The sequence below is a fragment of the Drosophila kikkawai genome, chromosome 3L (assembly GCF_030179895.1).
Source record: "Drosophila kikkawai strain 14028-0561.14 chromosome 3L, DkikHiC1v2, whole genome shotgun sequence".
NCBI classification, from domain to species: domain Eukaryota; kingdom Metazoa; phylum Arthropoda; class Insecta; order Diptera; family Drosophilidae; genus Drosophila; species Drosophila kikkawai.
The window spans coordinates 16,229,686-16,255,133 of record NC_091730.1 but is presented as its reverse complement, the minus strand read 5'-3'; the positions used below and the strand labels follow the sequence as shown (position 1 = coordinate 16,255,133).

Genomic DNA, 25,448 nt, shown 5'->3' with positions numbered 1-25,448 from the left:
ATGAGTGGAAGAAGAGTTTCTAAAAATCAGCGTTTAATTTCTAATCGAAATTGAATTTGTCAGAATAGGAAAGAAATTCTTCTATGGTCATGTAACAATTTGCATAATTAATTGAACTAAAAAAATAGAAAAAAAACGAGGCTAAATTTAATTAAAATGGAAAACGCTGCGTGGTTTTTTTCTCTCTTTTTTTGCTTTGGGCCCCACACACACGCCTGAGATGTTAATGAACTTTAGCAAATGTAAAGTTTGCAAAAAAATAAGAGGGGAGTAGCGAAAAATAAAAAAACAAAAACAAATAATACTGAAGAATTGTTTAATGAAAAGAAAGGCAACAAAAAATCATGTTTGCATGTGCCGAAATAAAAAATACAACGCAGAAAAATATAAAAAAAATGGTTATGGTAAAAAATAAACAGCGAAGAAGTGCGTGAAAAATTGCAAAATGTAAAGTCAAGGGCCTAAAGAAGAGAACTTTGACCTTGGTAAGATAATAAAAAAATAAATGAAAAAGAAAAGGCAGATTGCTTTTTTGAAGGTTGAAAGAATTCGTCATGAGATTTTTTGCCAACAAATTCACAATATATTTTATATTACATACCAATATATAACGATATTATTTCTTAGTCAAAGACATACCCCTTCTTGATCGCTGCTCAGTTTTCACACGACTGTTGGCAAAAATGTGAATATTTACTCATCGAACTGTTTGCTCAATGAGCCATATCGTCGCCAACTTACTATATCCCTCTAGACTGAGTCAGACCCCTCTAAACGACGTCATTCGATGACGGAACTTCGAAAGCCATCAACGCACCTGTATTATATCACCCAATTACATATATTTCCCATTGAATTCAGCTACCATCCCACCAGACTCAACCCCCGGACTAATAATTGTAATTATTTATCGGACAAATCTTCACGAAAGAAAAAGAGTTTATTGTTTGTTCCCGCGATACGTAATTAATCAAATTAGGTAAGATATTTTTGGGGTCTCGCATTTTTGTAGCGGAGTGTGATGTCAAGCGATTAATCTTCAGCCCCGGCAAGTGTAACATGAGCGACGGACGCTGCCTGGTATTTATGGATACATTTGAATATTCGACTAAAACTCGTTGCTTATCGAGCATTAATCGAATCAAGTTTGGCGGGGTTAAGGTTCGAGAGCTTTTGCCATATTTTGTGTGTAATTTTTCATTATCTTGTGTTTCGGTTTTCAGCAATTAAATAACACAGTTCTAAATAAGATTTCATAATTTACTGTTATTATGTATGAATGTGTTGCCTCTCTTTCCCAGATCTTTAATTTTATTTCACATTAGCGCCCGCTGCGAACTGATCGCCAGGAGTTTGGGGTTCTGGCAGTTGGATTTAATTGTAATTTTCAGGGGGTCTCCAAAAAATCAACGGGCGGTTGAGTGAGAGTCTGTGTGAAAGGTTGTTGATACGGTATTCATATAATGAGTGTTGCCAATTTTAGATTGAACCAAAAAAATAACAAAAATAACCTGATAAGAGATTGTGTGGAAAGGTAATTTCAAGAGGAATTCTTTATGGTGATTTAATTTTAATTTAATTAGGTGGGGAATTGATTTCTTATATACATATATAAATTCAATTTAATCAATTTCCTCATCATTCTCGTGACGAGCTCTATCAATTTCCCAGCTGCCCGATCATTTAGTTCTTGGTACTTGACAATTTGAGTTCTTTTACACACTTAACTGGTCTTTCATCAAGCATTTCCGTGCCATACAAAACATGCCAAAGTGTCGTCTTTAATTACAGGTGAAACCAAAGAAAATAGAAGCACAAGAAGCTAAAGAATAGGTGGTAAATGCAGAAATGAAAGACAAAGCTGCCGAAGAACGTCAGAAGACGAACAAGAAGAAGCCGCCTGCCAATGTCAAGTTCTTTGGAAAATAACTGCAGTTTTTCCTGTAATAACTTCCGCTTTGGAGCCCCAAGCTCTACCAATGCGCCACCTACAGTTGATAATTATAAATTGCCTTCGTTTTTCCCTCGACTGCAAAAAAGAAGATTTTCCCACAGAACCGATGAAAATCCTGTAACAAATTGCTCGCATTTAGCGAACAAAGTGCCGGGCTCCCCTTCTTTCTTCCTTTTTATATAAAATTTTTTCTCAGGTTTTCAGTGGTGGGAAAAAACGTTAAATCGGAGCTTGGCGCGTAGCTAAATAATTGAAATTAATATTTTCCGTTGAACTTTTATGCTTTTCAACAACGAATTTTTATAAAATGAAAACACAGTTTAACGCGCCTGCCTTTGTCGGTCTTTCTTTGACGTTCGAATTAGCGAGCGGGGGCAAGGTGGGGTTAAAAAATGCGTAGATTGGTAGCCCGCAGAATTCTTGTCTCAGTCTTCTCATTCTCCCTTTCCTTTTTTTTCTTTTCTTTATTTTTTTTTAGCAATTTTCTAAAGTGCCGAAGAATTGTATTTCCCAAGCAGCGCGAGCTCCGCATATTTCATTTTAATTATTTTATTAAAGTCTCTCTCCCGGGCATAATGTGCAATTATTTAAAGTGTTTTCGATGCTGAAATGTCCAATGGCCCAAGGTGGTGTTATTATTTAATGCCATTTAATGATTTTTATGCAATATGTTTGCATAATTCCCCCACAACAGCTGATTGATGGCCAGCTCTTTTGGCAAAACTAATACCTTAATTCTGGCATCTTTACCATCTTCACCTGTCTCCTTGAGCTCTCTCCATCTTGTCACAGCTGGTCCCTTAAATTGGTGTGTCATAGCTGAGGCACATATGGCAACAGGGGGTTAAGAGGAATGCAGCCAAGTGGCAACAGCTGCTTCTCAGGTTCGTAGCCAGTTAGAAGGATATGAAAACAGCAACAGGAACAGCAAGAGCGGTTTATTATGCGTAAAATGGATAAGGGTGAAAAGGGGACACAAGGAGATACATGATCGACAAGGGTGATACCCTATTTTTATGAAAAAAGAGTAGAGAATTTAAAGTTAAATTTTAAAATATTAATTTGAAAGTAAGAATGTAGAAGTAAGAATCTTCTGATTTATATATCTAACACATATCTTCACTATCTCTTTCCTATATATCCCTCACGCCCCAGAATACCCTCACATACCAGGATCATCTGGTTATGGCGCAACTTAAAAAATGTTCAAGCCATTTCTTTATTAAATAAAGAGCCACAGGAGTGGAACCGCTGCCCAAGAGCCCACCTTCTTCTCCTCCGGTAACCCCTTAACCCTCTGAGAACCCGCCTTTGGGCAGCAACTCCTCCCTTGCCCTTTTTGCACCTTGCTGCCGTTTTGCATTTAATGTGTCATGCTACGATGCAGTTGCTGCTGCTGCTGTTGCATATGTTGCAGTTGCAACTTGCAACTTCTGTTGCCGTTGTCGTTATGTGGCAAGCGCCAAGTGTTGCACACAATGGGAGAGAGTGGGAGAGCGATGGCAACCTGGAAAAACTACTCCTAATGCGGCAAGAGGGAATATGTGTGTGTGTGTTGCCAAGAAAAATGTGCGCTTAAATTGCAGCTGAGAAAGGTGAGTAGAGGCGGCAGAGGGGAGGCAGGGGGACAGGTGGCCGGGTAGGGGCATGAAGTGTGTGCCGTTGCATAAATATCGAGCTAAAGTGCCACAGCCAAAAGGAGGGGTTGGAGGGAAGTTGTAGTCACTGTCTGAGGTCGGATCGCAGCTGCCACACACGAAGCCAACGCATAGATACAGTAGAGCTGCTCTAAGGAGAATTCTGAAGAATTCTAGAGAATTTTATGTATTAACTAACCAATTTGAATATTAACTAGAGACTAAAAAATATAACTTAAAATTTGGACAACAGTTAAAATAATATTTACTTAGTTATGGTATAAAATCTAAGAGCAAACACCTTTTTAAGCATTTTTAAAAACCTTTTAAATATCTAAAAATATTTTAAATATTTTAAAAAAATATTTTCCCTTTTAAAAATACATTTATTTTCTTTTTAAAGTATTTCTCTCTCTGTATTCTTTACTGTAACTAACATACATAACACACTTAAAGCCGGCGGCGACTCTTTTTCGAGAAGCTCGCGGCAAACTTGACTTAAACGCATTTTTCCTTGTTGTTATTGCTGTTGTTTGTTGCCAACGAAGACCTCCAGGTGCGTAAAGGAATGTGTGGCAAAGAACGTTATGAATTATTTGATAGTTGGTTATATTTCAGATTTGTGTACAAAATATATATGCCATGCCTGCGCATGGAAAAACAATTTATGCACGACAGGCTTAGAGAAAATAATGGAAAAAGTTAATGGCAAAAAAGGTAATGTTTATGTTTAGAGTGTAAAGGTGGATATATTCTAGGGAAATATTATATATATACACAAGTAAACTAGAAATGGTAGTAAATATATTTTTTATAATTATTCTTTAATTTCAAATATAAGTTAGTATCAAGTTTAAGTCTCACTGCCCGTTGCCCTTAAAATGGCAACTAAACAAAATTTTAAAAAATTATAAAAAAATCCGGACTTATAAATTTCTTAGAAACTAACTTGGCTTCGCCCCACACCAAAAAAAGCTAATTTTCTTGGGAAATTATACAATCAGCAGTCTAACGAAAAAATGCATTCCCTCCATAAATTATCTGAGCTCTAAAGCTCTGCTTTAATTTTTGTTTAAAAAAATCGGTATATGAGGAGAATAAATCTTAAAGCTGTTAAAAAGTAATTTAAATAAAACCAAAAAGGCAAAAAGTAAACCCGAAAAAGAGCTAATTAAAATAATACCAAGAAATTACGGAAGCAACTAATTGGCTTCAGTGGAGATTACTGGGGGTCTTCTCTTTTTGTTTATATTTTCTGCTTTAATTTTTCGAGTGTGACATTTGTGGATGGATCTCTCTCTGTGGCTTATATAACTAGAGACTCGGTTGTTTTACGACGATGATGATGATGAGTTGGTACTTTTAATAACCCCGGGACTATGGGTAAGAAATGCTTTGAATATGTCAAGAACCGTAGCGGCGGAAAGAACTTTGATCTCGTTGGGGAATGATGGCATGAAAACTGGTGGAATGGAGTCGAAGTCGAGTTAATTTGTGTGTGTTTTGGCATTTCAGATATGGTGGCAATGCAATCGGCACAATTAAATGTTTTGCACACACACAGGTGAAGGAGAAGAATGGCCAACATGGGTTAATTACTCTCTGCCCCAAGAGAAAGGCACGCTCCGTTGCACATTTTAAGTGGAGAGGAGGCCCAGGCGGAGGCACAAAAGGTTCAAAACTATTAAAAGTGTTTCTGTTTTCTGGTTCTGTTTCTGTTTCTGTTGCTGTTTCTCCCTGTATCTTTGTATCTTTGTATCTGTATCTTTCGCTGGGCTTCCTTTGCGGCAGTGCACTCGAAAACCCCTGCCACCTGTCTGGGTTCTGGGCCGACACCGACTGTTTTTTTTTTTTTTTGTTTTCTGGGGTGCGATCTTTATCGGGGCAGGGCCCCGTCACCTGAAGCTCGAGTAGGAGGATTTCCAAGCGAGTGAGCAGAAAATTTGAAAAGTAACGAACTAGAAGCGAACCCAGAGCCAGAGCAGCATTGTTTTCTTATCAATTAAAGCGTGACCTTTGTTGTGGTTTTATCTGAATCATTCGGGGTTCCTTTATGGTCTAATTAGTGGAGAAATCTTCAGAGTCACTCTCTATATAATTTCTATGTATATATATGCGGCGATGACAGCCGAACTTCACTGATCCCAGCCAATAAATTTTGCTTTATCTAACGAAAGGCTGATAATGCTTATGACACCATAACAATATCAATTAGGTAATCAAGCGGTAAATATCTCGATGAGCTTCCCGAAACATCCTCTGTAATTGAGTCAGAAATCGATTTTAGACTCGGTCCGTAAATAATAATAGGTAATAACAATTGAATTTACAACAATTGTTGGGCTGCTTCTTTTTTTTTTATTGGCAAAGATAGACTGTGTCGACAGGTCACCGAAATATATGTATATACCTTTTCGATTTATTCAAGTGTCAGCCTTTGAATTCGTTTCTTGTCGCGCAATAAAAAAAAAGCAGAGTTGTCATTAACAAGAAGGGGGAAGTAATGGAAATACCGAGCTTGTAAATGTATCTGACGGATACCGAGAGTGTCAGTCCAACACAAGTGTTACATTCGAAGGCAAACACATACACTGTCCACGAAAAGAACGATAACAAGTGGAAAGGCAAAGATCCGATGGCAATTCAATATGCTTAATGGTTAAAGGGAAATCAAGTTTAAAATTCGAGAGCTTCAATTCAAGGGAAAACGGGAAGTAAAGTGTTATTTTTAAATTTTTTATTAATAAGTGTATTGTTTTGATGTAATTAAGGCCAAGGTAAATATAGGGAATTGCATCAGGAAGTCTAAAAAATATTATAGAGTTGTAAGAGGTTATTAGACAAATTCAAGAAAATATTTTCTAATCATAATAATAATTATAAAATTATTAATTTATAATCCTAATAAATCTCTTTCCCTTAATTTGGAACCATTTCCTAAAAAGAACCCTTTTACATTCTCCTCATATTTTCACATCAAAGTAAGGTATATATATCTGAGGGGCATATCATGTCCCGACTTTGATGTGTTACCGATTCCGATTCCGTTACGGATCCATTTGCTTTAAACTCTTTAAAAATGCCAGACACAAAACTGCCCCAGAAAGAAATGCAAAAGTTGTATAAGAAACGGCAAAAAATAAAAAAAATAAAATAAATTCAAGTAAAACCATATAAAACAATCTCAATTGGTTCGCTTTTTGGGGCTTTTTGGTATTTCCCCTCTTTCGCCCTTTACCCCTTTTTCCCCCAATTCCCTCTCATCATTTGGCAAATTCTCTTTAATGCGAAATTCGCAATTTTCGTTGACATTTGCAAATTCTTGTCACAAAAAGCCAACAATTTTTGTTTCAAGCGAATTTCAACTATTCGGCAGCGGCCTCTTTTACGGTTGAAAATATTTTTTTATTTTTTATTTTACTGCCCAAACTGCTGGAGTTGCATTTAAAAAGAGTAAAGCCCCCTCTCGGACACCCCTCTCCATTGCCTGTTTATGTAAAAAAATTGAATGAAAGCTGACAGACAGCCAAGTAGGTGAGTTTGAGTTGAGTGTTTATGGTGCATTTGACACAGCAAATTCAGTGGAAAATCGCATCAAATATTTATGTTAATACCCCTTCCGTAATCCCCCTGCTCCCCCTTGTTTAACGTTTTTAACGAAAGTAGTTCAATTTCTTGGCCAAAATGTTTGTCCATGGCATACAAATCGCGTCTTGGAGAACTTTTACTGGCCGCTGCTGCTGCTGTCGAGGGAAATGTGTCACAAATGAGCAGGAAAAGAGAAGGTGGGGGACGGGCCAAGCAAGAGATCAACGGGGAATGACAGGGCGAATTTAAAGCCTCACTTAAAGGTTTACAGAGGAAAAAACAAATATATTTGCATTCCAATTGAGACTCTAAACAAAGCAGAAAGAAATTCCATAAAGAAATATTTATTTCTTTTTTATATAAATTTTATATAGTTCAGAAATACTTTTAAAAATAAATTTTAAGTTTACATTTTTTAGTTATATTTTCTCCCAGTGCATTTGTCTTGACTGGGCTAAGTGTGAAAGGTTGTGTTTGTCATCATCACGCTCGCTAACAAAGTAAATTGGAGTAGAAACCAAGTTAGTGGGTTGCTGCTGATGAGGAACAGGGGAAAATACGTTACAGGCTTTTCGCACAAAGGGAAATCGTTTTTCGCACAACAATGAAATGAAAATAAAGTGAGGGGGGGAGAGGTATAAGCCCAGTGATCCAAGGAAAACTTCAATTGCAGCAAAATTAGTGAAAGAAAATGCAATTTGACTAAAGAGACCAGCGACAATCTAATGTGTATCTATCGGATACAATAAGTTGTTTGTGTGGAAAGTGAAGGAAAACTAGGGAAAATCAATGTATTTACATTATTAAATAAAGAAGAAGTTTAATGGAGGAGTAATAAATTTTATTTTAATAAATTTTAATTTTTACTGAAATATTTAAATATGTTTTTAACTTTTTTAATCAAATTATTTAATAGATTTTTTTACAAAAATATAATCTTGTATTTTAGGTATTTAAATTGTTCTATATTCTTGAATATTTATATTTCATTGATTCAGATTGTACAACAATTAAAAAAAAAAATTAAGAAAAAATAAAGTTAAGTAGAAAGATTCTCCTTATAAAATAATAATAAGTTTCTTAAAATTTTTATTGGAATTTTAAAAATATTTATAATTGATTTTAAGAACTATAAATCATTTTAAAAACTCTCTTCATCACGTTCCCTATAAAAAACATTCTCTCACTTCGCTTTCAACTCATTTCACTTTGCATTTTCCATTGAACATCATTATTCATTAACCCAGAGATCAAATGATAAAGAACTTCCTGAATTATTTCCACTCGAACATCGATCTTTCACCGATGGAATTCCCCGGTAGAATTCCCAACTCTCATTTCTCTTCACTCACTTTACTTGCCTTTCTCTCTAACCGCTGATCCGCTTCGAGCACTTTCGTTTTTGCATCGATTCCGCAGACATATTTCAGAATTTTTTGTTAAAATATTTAAACAGTTTGCTTTTTGGTTTGTTGGCACTCGGTGGGTAATTTTGCTGTATCGTTTATGGTTAATTATTTTTCGGGCTTACGTTGTCATTTAACGGTATTTCAATTTGTTGCCAAAAGCTGCAAAAATTTGTTATGTTAATTTGTTGGCATTATTATTTATTTTTTTTAAATTTATTTTTAAGGGGAAATTTCACTTTTGCGAGGCTCTCCTCTCTTGTTGCCAAACTGGCAATCATAAACAATCACGGACAATTTGCATTGCCTGCAATTAATTGTTGCGCTCGAATGCGCGCGCTCAAAAGTGAAACGGAAATGCCCGAAAATGGAAATCAGAAATCAAAAATGTACGAAAAATAAACAGTTTGCAAATTGCAATTAAATTCAACGTTCGAATAATATTCGATTTCGATGCGAAGCGTTACGTTACATTACATTACATTAATTATGGCGCAACGTGAATGAACTTGGCGCACAACAGTGGTTACAATTTGCGCGAACAGAACGAAACTCACTTCACGGTCAGGCTAACGAAACTTGACGAAGGCGTGGGAGCCACTAAAAGATCGAAGCGTCCAAGGCGGCTCTATATATATAGACAGCTCTAACTGAACGTTGTGTGCGCGAAGATCGCAGAAAGCGAACTGATCGCGAGCTTGAGCCGGAGACTTCTGCCCGGTTATGGTGCGACTTCGGCTTGACTTCGGCTCTCTGCTTCGGGTTTCTTGGCAACCGAAGAGAGCTACTTTGAGACATCAGCTGATTGCCAGTCTTTGCCGCTGCTCTCTCTCTCTGCATGCAATTCTTCTGGGGGCTCTCTCTCACTCACTCCCTCTTTCTTCAACTTAATTGTCTGGGGCGTCGAGCGATCGGTATCAGCGGTTTAACTTCATTATGATCAGCATGTGGCAAGAGTCTTCTTCGTCTGTTTACAAGCTGATGACAAATTTGTGATAAGAAATTTTGGGAGAAGAATCTGATTTAATTAATTTGAATGGAGCGAAGCGGGGAGAAGTGTAAGATGATACACAGGGAAAATATAAAGATACATAATACAGTTAAGGAAATTTTATATTTCATTTTGGGATAATTACTCTTCATAGTTGGGTAAGTCATTAATAATAATACTAAGTATTAATATAAATAAATTATATAAAATAATAAACAATTTAAATATGATTTCTGCTCTTGAGAAATTAAACTATGTTCTGTTTTATAATTATTTTTAATTGCCAAACTCTTGTCGGGCTCTTCAAAAGCCTTATTTATGAAGACAGACAAAATTGCTGAAACAATCAAAGGAAATTATTTGCCATATTTAAATTAATTTACGACTTTAATATACATATATCTGTGAATATTTATTTGTTTATGTAACGATTGCCTCAATTGTTTTGTTTTCTATTCTTCAATTTCCCTGGAAATGGGTGGGTCAGCGAAAAAAAAGGGGAGTAACCTTGAAAGAATAGAAAAAAGAGAGAGTCATATTTGCAAAATAAAGACGATGAGCAAACCAAAAATGTGAGAATTATTTACCTATATGTTTATACCTTTCGATTTATATTGACCTTGATGAAAAAACTTTTCTTACAGATTATTGGCTTCTCCCAAGAACCTCACGTTACTCGGTCGAAAATAAATCGATTAGCCAGCGAAAACTTAACCACGCTTCTCCCAGGCATTCACCATTCGAAGACCCACGAATTCTGGCAATTATCAGTCCTTATAGCTAGTTATACAACACGTCTCCTGCCTTCAACCCCCCACAAATCAAGACAGACAATTGCCAAAAATAAAAAGAAAAAAACTTTTAATTCCAATCGAAGTTCGTGTGGTTTTTATTATTATTTTTGTTTTGTATTCGCCCCGCTCCAGCCACGAAATTCTAGATATTGTTTAAATTGGCTGACCCAAACGTACTGTAAGTGCCAAAAAACAAAAAAAAAAGAAATAAAAAACAGCTCCAATTGCCTTTCGAGGTGTTTCATGTTGTTTTGGACACGCTCCACGCTCTCTTTGGCAGTGGTAATTTTTAATTTGATGATTAATCGATAACCGTCGGCGACTTCGAGCCATTGTACCGATCAAAGGGGATGGAAAGGGGAAAACCTCAAGCTCTTGTGGTGATTGCATGTGATTAGAATTTTTAATAAGCCATCTCCAGACGGGGTTTTCAAGCTGCCCACACAAAATTCTCCACTTGGATAAAGATCTCTTTGAGCATTTGGGATCACTTCGAATGGCACTCCAATGGTGATGGAGATGATGCTCGGTTGGGAGTCCAACAAGAAAATACAAAAATACATTTTCACCCGCTATAGGAGTTTCCCTAAGAAAAACCGAAAGTGCGTGGAAACTTTCACCTTCGGGTCCCTACAGAATATTGCATAAGCACCGACACCGACCTTTGGCTAATCATTAAATCCCAGGGAAACTTTCTTTCCCCCAACATGAACATGAGAAAAAATCAAGAGTTTCTCGCCTAGAGAATTCTAAAATTCCCAATTGTCATTTATCATTCATCTTCTCCATTTTTGAGTTATGTTTTTCATTTGATTTTGTGACTGACTGAAATGGAAACCAAATGTTACGGTTAGACTTTTCCAGCATATTTGTTGTGTATTTAAGTTTTGCCACTTTGGCTAATGAAACAAGTGTGTGAACAGCTGCAAAAAATCGTTTTCTCTTCCCCCCAGTAGACAGACCTTGGGCTCAATTTTCAGGCTCCTCTCACCCTTCAATCAATGGACGAAAATCTGGCGCCAGGGCCCCCATCTCGCCTGGCAAAACAAATCAATCAAAAATATGGCAAACATTGTAAAATATGTCGCAGGGGCTTGCGTCAATTTTTTCCTTTCCTTTATATTTTTGCCGCTCAGAAGCTGCGGCGCCAATATAGATTGCGAATAAAATGCAAATTGCGTCAAAAGTTCGACGTTTTGGCGGCACAACTTGAAAAGGCAGAAATCATTTTGACATTCGAGGAGGAGGAACCAACCTACCCGTCCCTCTTAATTTACATTTACATTTATTTATGTTACTAGGGGGGTTGGCCAAAATATCTTGTGAAACTCGTCAAAATGTTTTGTTTGAAATTAAATGTTAAAAGTGTCGATGGAGCTGGGGTATAATTGGTATTTTTATTGAGGTATAGGTAGGATTTTTGGCAAAGGTATGAATTTGTTATATAAATTTAAGGAAATTATTTAGAGATAAAAAATATACTTGCATATATATTTTGTAGTTTTATTAAGAAATCACAGCTAATCTTGGTAAAATGTATATAAATATTAAGGGTTTGATATTTATATAAATTCTTAACGATTCAATTCTGCATTTTATAATTTTTGCTACAGTAAATTAAAGTCCCTCCTATTATTTTCAGGTTCTCTATTTTCTTATTATTCTTAAAAAACATTTTTTTGAAGCTTTTATTAGAATATACAACATTTAATTAGTTTTTTAAAGAATTTCTATATTATTTCTATTGACAAGGCAGAGTTCACGCCTATTATTTCACCCTAATTTCGTTTTTAGAACTCAAAGCTAAGTTATTAAGTGTTAAAAAAGACTTTAAAACCATTAATCAACTATAAGTAATATATTTTTAAGAAGTTCTCTATTATTTCCATCAATAAGGGAGAGTTTACACCCACTTCCAATATATTTGCACTCTGATTTCGTTCTCAAAACCCAAAGCAAACTAGAGCAAGCTCGGGAACAACAAAATAAATGGTCGCACAATGAGCACATTAACCCCATAAGGCCCCGCACTAACAATGCTCCTGCACTTGACAGTTGCATTCGAATTTATGGTTTTGATATTTAAATAAAACAAACCCAAATACGGAATTCCAAATGCGGACAATCACTTGACCGCAAAGAAAACTCTATTTATATATATGGTATATATATTTTAAGCTCATTAAGAGTGCCCACTTTTTTTTTTTGGCAGTGGGAGTTATGCGTTAGCTAGACTCTCGCCTCTTTTATTGATAATCTTCTGTGTGTGTGAGTTTTTTTTTAAGCCAATAAACATAAACAAGCCGCAATAGATCCATAAACATCAATTGAAAAACACTAAAAATCGTTGTACCATTAAATCCGCAAGGTTTACGAGGATCTCGGCCACGCAAAAAGAGACATTAAAGTCAATAGAAATATTAATAAATTTCTGCGGACAAAGGCTGATATAAATTTCAATCAGTTGGACTAAAAAAAAACACCATTACATATAATTAAATTCAATTTTTTCCTCTGCCCAAGGGAGATACAAGCACAATAAAAACAGTATTGGCTGAATAATAAACAATAAACATAAATTAGTGCGGTTATAAATGTACCCTAGAAAAGGGTGCTTCAAGTTTAGCTTGAGGTTTGTAAGGGTCTTTGAATGAAAATCAAGTAAGAGAAATATTTTTATTGCCAAAAGATATGGCTATAAGATTAGCATTTTCTTGGTATTTCTTAAGCTTTTAAGTACAAAATTTATTTGAATTTATTTCTATATAAAGTTTTATTGTTTTATATTTCATTTATTAAAGAGTAATTGGTGTATTATTTTATTTATGTTTCTGGGTAATTCCCCTTACTGCATCTGACCTTTATAGTTGCCGACAGCAAATTGACCAAGTTCACATGGCTTGCGATTCTGGCCCCGGCTATCATGTATTAGAAAGTAAACAACAACTGGATTGCAGATTGGATTTGGGCTAAGACACAAAAATATATATAGGGCGTGGCCATTTTGGCTAGGACACACCTAAAAAACATCTGTAGATCGAGGCCCTCAGTTTTGGGCTGGGTTTTCTATTTTCGTATTTCTTTTGTTGTATTTTTGCCAAGGGGACCTTTTTGGCCAACAAGTGGCATTTGTTTTTTGCCTTTGATTGTATTTTTGTTTTTAATTAATTTGACTTGTCGTCGACTGTGACTCTCATTTATTTCATTTTCTTTAATTAGTCTGATCGTGTTTCTAATGATTTGATTTCTTTGATGCATTTGACATTTTGGCGGTGCCGAGATTGGATTCCATTTCAAACGAAATTGACGCAGTTTCGGGTTTGGCCAGGTCTAAATATCGTGTGAAATAATCTGGCTGCACAAATAGCTCTATTAATAACTAACAAATACAAATTGAACAATTTTAATCTATACACAACACGCCTTGTTAACCAGCGGGGAAACAAAAAACAAAAATTTGCCGCATTATATTTTCCGCTTCAGCAATTTTGTTTCCCCGTTTCCTTGTTTTCCCCCAAGCACGCATTTTTCATTGCAGCAAATTATGTTAATCAAATATTTATCAATCAAAGAGTAATAAAAAAAAGGAAAAAAAAAAACACAACACAAAATTGCTTTATTAATAAAATACCCACAATTTTAACCACAGAAATTTGCCTGAAAATGATTCATTAAATTATTAAAAATAATAGCAAAGAACTCTGGGCAAATATTGGTTAAATTGTTCATCATTTAAATATCTCACGGTGATTAAACCATTGAAAACAAATGCTTAAAATAATAATTGAGTTCTAAATCTGTGTTTGTATTGAGTTTCGATTCGAATCTTCTTTTCTGCGAATTTCTTTTTCCTTTCCTCTCTTTTCAATTATCTAAATTAAAAAATTCCTGCTCCATGTTCCTCGCACTTCATTTATTTTATATTATTTTGCAGTTTGTTGTTTATTATTGTTGCTATTTGCTAATTTGTTACACTCAAGACATACATATCAGCTGATTGCTTTTGCCGTTTCACTAGGCAAGGTCGCTGGCGATGCAAAGATACAGATACTCCGGGGCGCGTATTCGCAAGATACAGGTACTGGGAACTCTAGTGACAAATGAGCTTGTAAGTCGCAAGTGGAAGTTGTACAGATAGCTCTGGCATTTTATCAATGGATCGTTATCGTTCACCGGTTCGGTTTGCTTTGCTTTTTTCGACGACCTTGATGGGGATTTGTCATCGGCTTTTATGATGAAATTTAATTGACATTCAGTCAGGGTTAATGTCAAAATTGAAACCGATTAAAGGTGGTTGGTGATTCGAAGCAATTATTGGTACTGGAACTGGTTTATTTTTCATTTCCCAGAAGACAAGCTTAGGCTTAAATTAATTAGCAATATTTACCAATGGCATTATGGTTTTTCTATACCATTTAAACAGACTTTGTTACTACCTAAATAAATATTAATTAAATATTAATACCTTTATAATAAATCAAGGCTATTATCACTTAATTTTAATCACATTTTAAGCCCTTCCAATTAAAAACTCAACTTTGCCGCCATCGATTGCTACATTGCTTTGATTTCCCCTCTCTAAAAAAATGCAAATTTAAATACAAAATAGATAAATTTTATATTTACTTGTCACTCAATGGGAATCGTGATTTAAAGGTGCGAAAAGGTGACATTTCCTCTCGTAATAAAATCAGTAATTTGCATTTAAATCAAAACCGAAGGGAAGCCACACACAGAGCAGCGGCTCAGCCAAAGGGCATCCCATCCATTCGACAATTTGAATGCTCATAAATTATATTTTTGCCTAATTTCTAAGCGCCAACCAAGTGCACTTACTTATTCACACACATACACTTGGCTAAATTGCAAATTTATCATCTAAAAAAACCACATAATTCACTGAAATGTCGAGTTTCGATTGCTGGGGATCCTGGGGATCCGATGGTGAAAAACGGTTGGAAGATGGAAAAAAATTGGTAGCTCTCTTGAAGGTCTCTCCACGTCACTCAAAAAGGAGAAGGAGGATGCAGTAAAAAAAAATGAATTTTTATACTAATATTCATTAATATAAATAATATAAATATAATTTATAGAAAATGTCTACAGAATATTTCAAAAAATGATTTTTTAAATCACTTTATTATATTTATAATTATTTTCCCATTCGTTTTATTAATTTCTCTTGCTTTTTTAACACTTTTAAATTTCTTTAAATTAATTTAAAAATATTTACAAATTTTTTTCAGTGCTTGAGGAGTGGGAGGATGCTAATGCAGCAACATTTTCACTGAGGCTTTTGGCGGGTCACGATTTATCATCATTTGACAAAAAGGGAACAGAGCGAGGAGGGCAACACAGATAGAGCGGTAAACGGTATTTTTCAGCTTGCCGGTTTTCCCTAGTTTTCCTGCAGTTTTCCCCCCTCTTTTGTTTAGGCTGATCGCTGCTACTCGCGGCGGTCTTTCAAACAAAGTGCAAATGCAAAAAGGGAACCAGAGCCAGGGAAACTCTCTTGTAGCTGCTGACACTTAACGTGTCATTTGAACATTTTATTAGACTTGACAATGAACTTTTGAACTAGAAGGGGGGAGGGAGGGAAGAAGTAAGCAGGGGAGAGGGTCAAACCAACTAAAAAAACATTTACAACATTTACCAAAATGTACAAGGCGGGTGGCTAAACAAAAACCAAAAGAAAAACTCAAGGAAAAGGCTTAAAAAGAAACAAGCTGCCAACTTTCACGTTTGACAATTTGATGGAAGAACACCGAATAAGAGCTGATTATTGTGGGAAAATAAGAAAGGAAATGTACTTATAAAAAGGTAATAAATAAATATTAAGCTAATATTTTTAAAAATATTTTATAAATATATTTAAATTTACTCTTTTAATACTCAAAGTTCCTGGTTTTCCAGATATCTTTATCAGATACTTGAACAAAACACTTGCAATCGAAACCATCTCTCTTTCATCCCACCTGGCAATATGTAGGCACTTTACAAAACTCGAAATAACCTTTATTTAAATGCACTTCACTTTTATACCCCTTCCCTTTTTTTTAAGATCTCATCGGTAGCTCCCCCCAATCCAAACCAATCCAATCAGTAGCCAATAGATACACCCACCAACGGGCAAAAACAAAAAAACAAAAAAACAAAAAGACACAACATAAAGATCACCCACACTCTCTGGACTTTCAAGTCTCGACTCTCGAGTGTTCAGTGAGAACGCGGCGAAACAAGGCCCGTTTAGGCCATTTATCAGACAAACGTTTACATTTCTATTTCAACTGTTTTTTAAATGTTAGCTACGATGTTGTGGAGACACTGGGAAAAATATTTGTGAACCGGAAATGGTTATTTTAAATATTAAAAAGATTTAATATTCATTTTAATATATAATTTTGAACAGAGCATTAACATTTATTCAATTTAAAAAATCCTTAAATCCTATAAGTCCCAATTTAGACTGAATTTCGTATCTAAAAACTTGTATTTCATATTTTTAGGTACATTTTTGTAAACTTTATAACATTTTTAGTGACTTTTGGAGTACATAATTCATAAACTAGTAAATTAACAACTGAAACTACCTCAAAAAAGACTAAAGATCCTGCTTTTTTCTTTTTTCTTTCTCTGCACTCTGATTCCTCCTACAATTTATTGAGGGCAAAAAAACATTTCTCAATGTTCGATGTTCGTTGGGTTTCTTGGCCTTTTCCTCGACTCTCCACGCGAATCGAAATAAATCTTATCAAATTAAGTCGAGACAACAACCGGAGAGCTGTAAAATCGTAGGCGTGAGTTAGTCGCACCAAATCGAGGCATGTATATATATATATATATATATAGGGAAGTAAGGCTGCTGGTGGGCGTTTATCTGAGGGCTTGTCGAGGTTTGTTTTGCTGTTAACTGGGCCTGGGCCTCATTTTGGGATTGGGCAATTGACTTGACCAACTTAAAGAGACACAAAAATACAAAAAAAAAAACACATAAAACACGAAAAAATTGGGCAAATTAATTAAGCCATTTCAACAATTTTGCTTTGCACATGAAATTGCCAGCGAATTAAATTGTTTAAGTTTAATTTAATTCGTTGACGGAACCAAGTAAACTTTTTTTTGTTTTGTTTTCAGGAAGAAGGTTGCCAAATACCTTAAGCATTTATCTAACAATTCGATTCACGTTTTTTGGTTATGGAAAATAAATACCTACGAGTCGGTATATATACCACTTCGATCAGGAAGCGAGCAAAGGGCCCCCAGACATCGTCGCATCTCCAATTACAGTGGTCCACATACCAAACCAAGTCGAGGAAAAAATGTGCACAAATAATAACCGGCAGACACAGGCAGACAATGAAGAAAAAAATTTTAACGAAATGAAAAGAAAAAGAGAAAAATATAAAGAAAAGAAAAAGTTTTGCCTTGCGGCTGGCCAAAAAAAAAAATATATATATATATATTTGCCACCGCTGATCGATCAAATTTCGTCTGCGGGGCAATCAATGGAAGATCATACGGAACGCAGAGTTTAAGTTAATGGGTTAAGAGTTATTTTGGCCAAATTTGTGACACACTTTGGTTGACACGAATTTTTTTTTGTCGGATTTCACTGCTTATATATTTTTTTTTCTTTATTTATTTTTTATCCGCATTGTTGTGTGGCACTCACATTTTTTTATAATCGACGCGACAGAGGATCTTAGACTGGCTTCTGTTGAGAATTGGGAGAGTTGATAGTGGCAACAAGTGAAGATATATATGAAGATATTGTTTAGAATTTTTCTTTTATTTTTTGGCGTATTTTTAAATTTTTTTATATATTTTTACTAATAAGAAGAAGTGGAGAAATTATCAGAGCTTTATTTTAAGGGCTGTCCAATGAATATAAGTTGATTTAAAATGTTTATTCAAATTTTTTCTATTTACTTTATTACGGCTTACATATTTATAAATAATTTCCTATATAAACAGAATATAAACAAATTGTATTTAAATATATAAATCATTCAAAAACTCCTATTCTTTACAATAAACAAAATTATTTAAGCTACCTCTCCCTTATATAAACAAACACTCTTTTTCTCTTAATCCCAAAATTTTAACAATTGCTCCCACTTCGAGTATATCATTTACAACCCATAACCACCTAATCTGCATTCACAGATAAATATATTATAAACTCGTATAAAATACAGCAGCAATTGTGTGCCATAAAGCCATCGATAACTTTCCCGATCCCCCTAGACCCAGACAAAACAATTGCAGCCAATTAATTTGTCATAACCGAAAAATCGGCCCCAAAATCGTTTCTTTCTTCACAATTATGTTGTTATGGCTACTCGAGTAAAGATATATACCGGAGTGATAACTATGCAAAGCTCAACAAAAAGGAGAAAAAAAAGAGTAAGTAAGCACCCACAATGCTCAGATGTCCAACAATTATAAATAACAACAGAAATTATAATGCACAGAGTCTTCAAATCGAATCGAAAAGAAAACGAACGAACGAGGGAAATGCAACACAATTGCAGGGGCCAACGATTCGGATTCGGAATCGGACTCTGAATCGTAGCTACGAAGAGCAAATTGCATAATTATTGCTACAAATGAAGCTGAGAAAGTGGTACCGTTTGAATCGTGATAAAGCGATAATTTTCCCCCTTGCCACGAAAAAAAAACCAACCAACGAAAATGCATTTCACTTTTCAGGTTAACAAACAAAACAAAAAACGGACTGTATTATTATGAAATCTCCGACAGGCAAAAAGAGGAAAACAACAAAAGTCGACCACGCGAAAAATAGCTATAAATTCAAAGATGCAAAAAACTAAGAAAGAAAACTAAGGAAAAACCAAATTCAATTTTTTCAAGTCCGAGTTCAAAGTTTGCGCTTCATTTTAAATCATTTTATTTTCACTGCCGCCGTCTCAATATCTTCTTGGCTTTTATGGCATTTTCATGCAACAAAAAAATATTTAAAAAAAAATAGAAAAATGGGTAAGGTGATGCGGACACGAGTTTTGTGGCTACTCATCCTCACAATTGGTATTTCTTCGGTTTCATTTTCATCTCGAATTTATATGGCTAATCATTGCTGTGGGAGTTGCAGCGAATCAAAGTTTTAACTGTCGGAAACTTGTTTGCACTTTTGACAAGCTTTTCGGGGCAATGAAAGGTAACATTATTTTGCAGCACCCCGAGGGCTAATTAAAACACATGACACGCCCCATTTAAGAGGAAGTTTCAGCCCCCTTTTGAAGTGTCTTAATGCTAACGTAACAGCTTACTTAACCCGATGCCAGGGCTCAGTGCTTTTGGTAAGAGAGTATAATGTGGGCTTTAATTTAAATATGAAATATGTTATATATATTTTTTATCAAATATAAATAAAATCAGATATAAAGATAGCTCAAAACCCCGAAAACTTTTCTTTGATAATCAAAAGATACATATGTATCTGAGCCTTTGAATTGCTACTCATTTGTAGTAAATACATATTTTTTAAGGGCTGTTCTGGTCAAGATCGGCTTATAGCTCAGCTTAAACAGTTGCACATTAATTTGTCCTGCTTATTGCCCAGGTAATTATTATTTCCCATGTAAAAGCATTTTTACAGTAGCCACAGTGAAGTTGTGAAGGGAAATTTGCCATGGCAATTGTGTTTATATATATATATATTTTTTTATTTTATGTTGTTTACCTTTTTTCGGCTACTGTTTAAAATGCCGCGGGATACAGCCAAGAGAAGCAGAAAAATAGCAAGAAAAAAAGCGTGTTAATCCCGCCCAACGGTTATTGAGGCAACCCAGTTAAAGCTCTGGCCGTCCCCCACTCACTTATTTTTTCGCCGCCTGTGGCTGGGATTAAGTTTCATTATTTTCAGCTTAATTATTTTACAAGCTGAAATTAAAAGGCAGAGCAGGGAGGGTGAAAAAAAAAAAAACTTAATAAATTTACAGCCTTTTGTTTGTTGTCTTAGCTTGTTGACAGCCGCGTTGCATTTTTATCTGGGAATTTGCCTTCAAGGCTAAAAAAGAAGCTCAAGAAATAAATCCATAACAAATAAGCAATTAATGTGACAATTTAATATTTTTTTTGGGGATTTCTTTTGGTGTATAGATTATTAGTTTAGTTAAACTATTTTTAAAAATTTTCTTATTTATGAAAGAGAACAATTAATTATTGGAAAGTGTTTATAAAAGGGGAACCTCATATATTTAGTATTATATTTTTTTTTTCAGTGTACCTTAACATTGAAAGAGAGTGAGAGCTAAGGAGGACTTCGCTGGCTAGAGGATCTGAGGTATCTATAAATAGACAGCGATTGCTATTTATGTATGTAAGCGAGTGTGAGTGCATGCAGGTTCCTTGGAAAAATGTTGTCCAGGACAAGTTGCAAAAAAAAAATAAAATAAATAAAAAAAACCTCTCGATACTCAATACTCAATACTGTGTGGGTGTGAAGGAGATAAAAGGAGCTGAAGAATCGCAAGGAGAGGATCAGAGCCGAGCGGGGAATTCGATCCCATGCATCATAGACAGATGCTGTTAAATTGATAGCGTGATCTTTTCTTTTTTTTGTTTATAGCATGTCTTGAGTTTAAAAAAAAAGGAAAAAAAGAGAAAAACTTCAAGGTGTGGCTTTCTTCTATGAGTAAAGAAAAGAATACTTAATCTACAAGAATGCAGAAAAATGTTTTGCTTAATTCTGCATTATTAAGTAAACCTGTAAACTCACCCCTATAACGGTTAATTCGTAGCATTTTGGGGAATTTTTTTAATTACCTGGAAAGAGAAAGAAAATTAAGAAATTAATTTCAGCTTGAATAAAATATGTAAATAATATAAAAAAAAATAATAAAATAAAAATAAAATACAAACTAATAATTCTTAACAATTATTTAATATTTTTCATCTACTATTATTCATATTTAATAAATAAATAATTTTATTTAACATTAAAGAACATGGCTAATATTTTATTTTTATAACGAAAATATGCGTTTTTTTAAATATATATTCTTGGCCATCAAAATGTAACCCACTATCGCAAACCGTCACTTGTCTCGCGACTTTTCTTTCTTTTTCCTTCTCAATGTCTAGATCGAAGAGTCTGCGGGCGCCCACTTGAATCCAGAATAAAGAATATAGCAGAAATGCAGAGGGGAAGAGTAACTTGAAGATTGGCAAGAGGACTTTTGTGGCGATAAGAGGAAATTCCTTTTATTGGTTTCCCTTTTCCACGGCTCTTTTCCTTTGTGTTTTTTATTTGCTGATTACCCAGGAGATTGGGCACCAGTTGATGCTGAATTTCAATGGGCGCGGCCACGATATTGCTATTGCAAAAAACAAAAAATTCCAATAAATTTATTTTTAATTTCCTTACTTGTACTTATCTCACAAGTAGTATTTCTGGGGCCCACACGTTGCATAACTGGCAGCCATGAAACCCCATTGAAATCAATCAAAATGAAGAGCTGAAAGAGACTCGCTTCGGATCAGCTCATCAATTTGATCACCGCTTTAATTATTGACAATTTATCAATCTAACGGCGAGTGTTATACAATTGAAAAACCCTTCAGTCACTTTCTCCCTTTTTCGATTGCCAAAAATTTTGTTCGTCTGTTGCTTTGTTTTCGTGAATTGAGTGCAATTTGTTTTAATATTTTTTAAATAAATAAATAATGCGGGCTTTGGTGAAAAATTATACGAAATTTCGTTGGGCATTTGTTTTTAATTAATTACTTAACATTAGCAACGGCGCCGAATGAGATTGGTGGCAATTTTTATTCGATTCGGTTTTATTGGTAAGCTTTTGTTGCGTTTTTCGGTGTTATTTATTATTGCGGATGCTGTAAAAAAGATTTGTGAGTTTGCATGTGCGAAATTTCATATTAAATACCACTATGAGCCACGAAATCGGCGAGAAAATGAGAAAATAAATATCAAATTCGCTAGAAGAGAGGTGAAATTATGTTTTTTATTTGCAGTTGTCATGCCATAATGTCATAATTGAAATAGAACAGGTAAAGGTAGTAAGGTTTTGCACGGAGAAATCATTTTTAGAGAGCTTTGAACTCGAGTACCCTGTAATTTATTATTTAAAATCTTGTATTTTAAGATTTTCTGGCATTTTAGGAATGTAATTTCCCTTTAACCATTACCTTCAGAGATTAATTCCCTTTAAATAATAATATTTAATAACCTTCTTCTTGGCTCTCTTTAATGTTGCCGCTCTTCTCTGATCAATCACTGGGATCAACAAGTTTATTTTCATCCCAAGATTAAGTCTTAAGTTAAGATAATTAAAATAAGAGCGAATCTTGGTGAGTTTCCCATCATCGCCAGCTATTTCAGGCACTAAAGCTGAATGTTATCGCTATTTATTAGATGCTCTTCACGATTTTCCCCCCTCGTTTTTGATGCCGACACACTGCTGATGCTGCTGCTGCTGATCTCCTATCATCGTGGCTAATTTAGTTCAAAATGCCGCTCAGCAATATTTGATCATAATATTTAATGATATTGAAGCCCCTGCCGGGTTACGAGAGCGGCCACCTTCCCCCCGTGATCCCCATAAATTGCAGACAAGTCATGGCATCTACTGCCTCCTTGCTCTCCATTTTTTGCCGCGATTTGCTGTGCATGTGAAAATTATATGCATTATTAGATATTATTTCAGGCGATCGAGAGAAAGAGAAAAAAACTTGCCACATGCAACCAGACTTCTACTACTTTATATATACACACATCCAGCTAACGGTAAGTTGCAGCTTGCAACAAAAGACAGAGGAAGACAAAACAAACATGTGTAAGCCGCTGCTAAGCAGCCTGCTTCGATCTGTTGGAAGACCCCAAAGCTCCTCCAGCTTCCAGCTCCCAAGTCTCGACTCCCAACTCCCAACTCCCGACTATTTTATCCCGAACTCCCCTCTCCGCATCCCGCCCCACAGATCTCCTTTAAAGTTGCCCAGCAAGATTTTGAACCTGTCGTCATGACTTGGCCAAAGTCAAGTTAGAAGTTACAACAAAAACAGCGCCAACAAAAAACGCGGCAACAAACACGTGATTTAGTTCCTGTCGCTGCTGCGGCAAACTTGTTGTCCCCACCAGCACACACACACACAGTACACATAGATAAAAAAAATAGAATTACTAAACACGAAAGCCACGACTATGAAATACCCCTCTTATTAGCTTTGAACATTAAGCTTACTTTTGTGATAATTAAAAGAAGTAAAATAACCAAGATAATTTGTAAGATCCGGCTCGAAGTACCAAAAAAGGATATCTATTCACAAATATAAAATGCCATTTTGTTTCTCAAGTACCGGGTATTAACTATATAGAAACATAAACAGTATTAGTAAATCCCCTGGTTCCACAAGAAAATTTTTCTGATCTAACCAAAAGCTATACTGGGTTGAGTCTTATGCATATATGCAATAGGCTCCTTTCAGTCGTGGCTAAGGCAGCGCTGAGAGGAATTTGTAAGGTTTAAAATAAATTTAAAAAAATTAAATTAATATTAATAATAAGACAAAATGATTTTCTTTGACTTTTTAAATTTAATATAACATTTTCTTTTAGTTTAAATAATGAAAACTTAAAAGCAAGAAAGAAATTTTGTCTTGACATTTTTTCAAAAAATCTTAGATTGTTTTTTTTTTTAAATTATAGATTATTTTAAGTTATAAATTTTATAAAAATTATAGATTAATATTAAAATTATTTTTAAAAAATTTCGATTCTCTAATATTCCCCAGCCATATAATTTTTCCCCGGTGTACCTGGCTTAGCCACTACTCCTTTTGGCCATGGCTTAGCGTGCCTTATCTTTGGCTTAAATAAATTTAACGCTCGTGTTTTTTCTTTTCAACGCTTCGGTCATGCAATGCCACCCCTCTTGGCACCCACGAAACCCCCACTGAGACCCCTAGAAACCCCCTCTTAACCCCCCAAAAGCAAAAACGGCAACGACACACTGCCCAAATCCAAGTGTCCTCCGTTGCCACACATTGCGGCCATATTGATGTGGATGCCAACTGCATCTGCAACTACTCCCCTCGTCTGTGGAAACCCTGTTTTGGGTTTGTTTGCAGCTTGTTTCGGTTTGGCTTCTCCTGAATTTATGGCCACATTAATAAAATTTACAGCTAATAAAATATGCATTGGACTTCGTTCACCCACAACTCTAGTAAATAAATAAATAAAAAAAGAAAAAAAAAGCTACCTTCTTTTTGGAAAGTTTGGTTCAACTTTGCCGCACTTTTACACAAATATTCAAATTTTGTTGCTGCTTTTATTGACTTTTATTGGACTTCCGTTTTTATTTATTTTTATTGAAATCACTCTGCCTTTCATCCGGCTCAATATTTTCATTATTCGTCAAGTATTTGACTTGGCACTTGAGAAATTTTTGAAGATTTTATTAGAGATTTCGTTACTAGGGGCGGATTTTCTTTTTTTTTTTTGGCAATTGAAATTTGTTTGAGGGAAAACGGAACTGGAAATGAAAAAAGTTGAAGGAGGAAATATTGTATTTTTGATTTGTTAAATGGTTTATCATAGAAAATACATCAAGACCTTATTTAATTTATATTTTAAGCAAGTTAATAAATTATTTTAATCAAAGCTAAAGAGATGATTTAATTTAAATTAAATAGTAAAGTAGTTTACTATTTTTTAATAAATAAATCTGATGAGCTTTTAGTTTTATAAAGTATTCTTTGTATATTTAAAGGAAATTGCATTAATTCTCTTAAAAAAGTCCCTGTTACCTGTCCATGAACTTCACCCAACAACCGTATCGAACCTTACCGCATTGGTTTTTCATCCAAGCATTACAACTCTTTTTTACATCAGCATCCCACAAAAAAAAAAGCAACTTGAGCAGCAAACAAACAAACAAAAAAAACCTACATCATTGAAAGATTTCCACCTCACCTTACTCCCCCTCATGTTATGTCTTCTTTACCTTTGGCAACTTTCTATAAATCTTTTTTCTTTCAAATGCTTTTTCTTCTACTCCTTTGGGCTGTTTGAATAAAAATTGCGCAATATTATTTAACAGC

At 34.9% G+C, this 25,448-nt stretch overlaps 1 protein-coding gene across 5 annotated transcripts in view; it reads right to left on the bottom strand.

Moving 5' to 3' along the window:
* Positions 1-25,448, bottom strand: part of bbg (big bang) — a 126,287-nt gene that overhangs the window by 5,386 nt on the left and 95,453 nt on the right. The window contains exon 1 of one of the 5 annotated variants that reach the window (XM_017167430.3): positions 21,112-21,156. The exons of 3 other annotated variants lie outside the window; for them this stretch is intronic. In XM_017167430.3, coding sequence (XP_017022919.1) covers positions 21,112-21,136 — 25 coding nt within the window. In that variant the 5' untranslated portion in view covers positions 21,137-21,156. Of the gene's footprint in view, positions 1-8,540; positions 8,695-21,111; positions 21,157-25,448 lie in introns of those variants that run through there. One more of the 5 variants, XM_017167431.3, reaches the window with a different exon arrangement.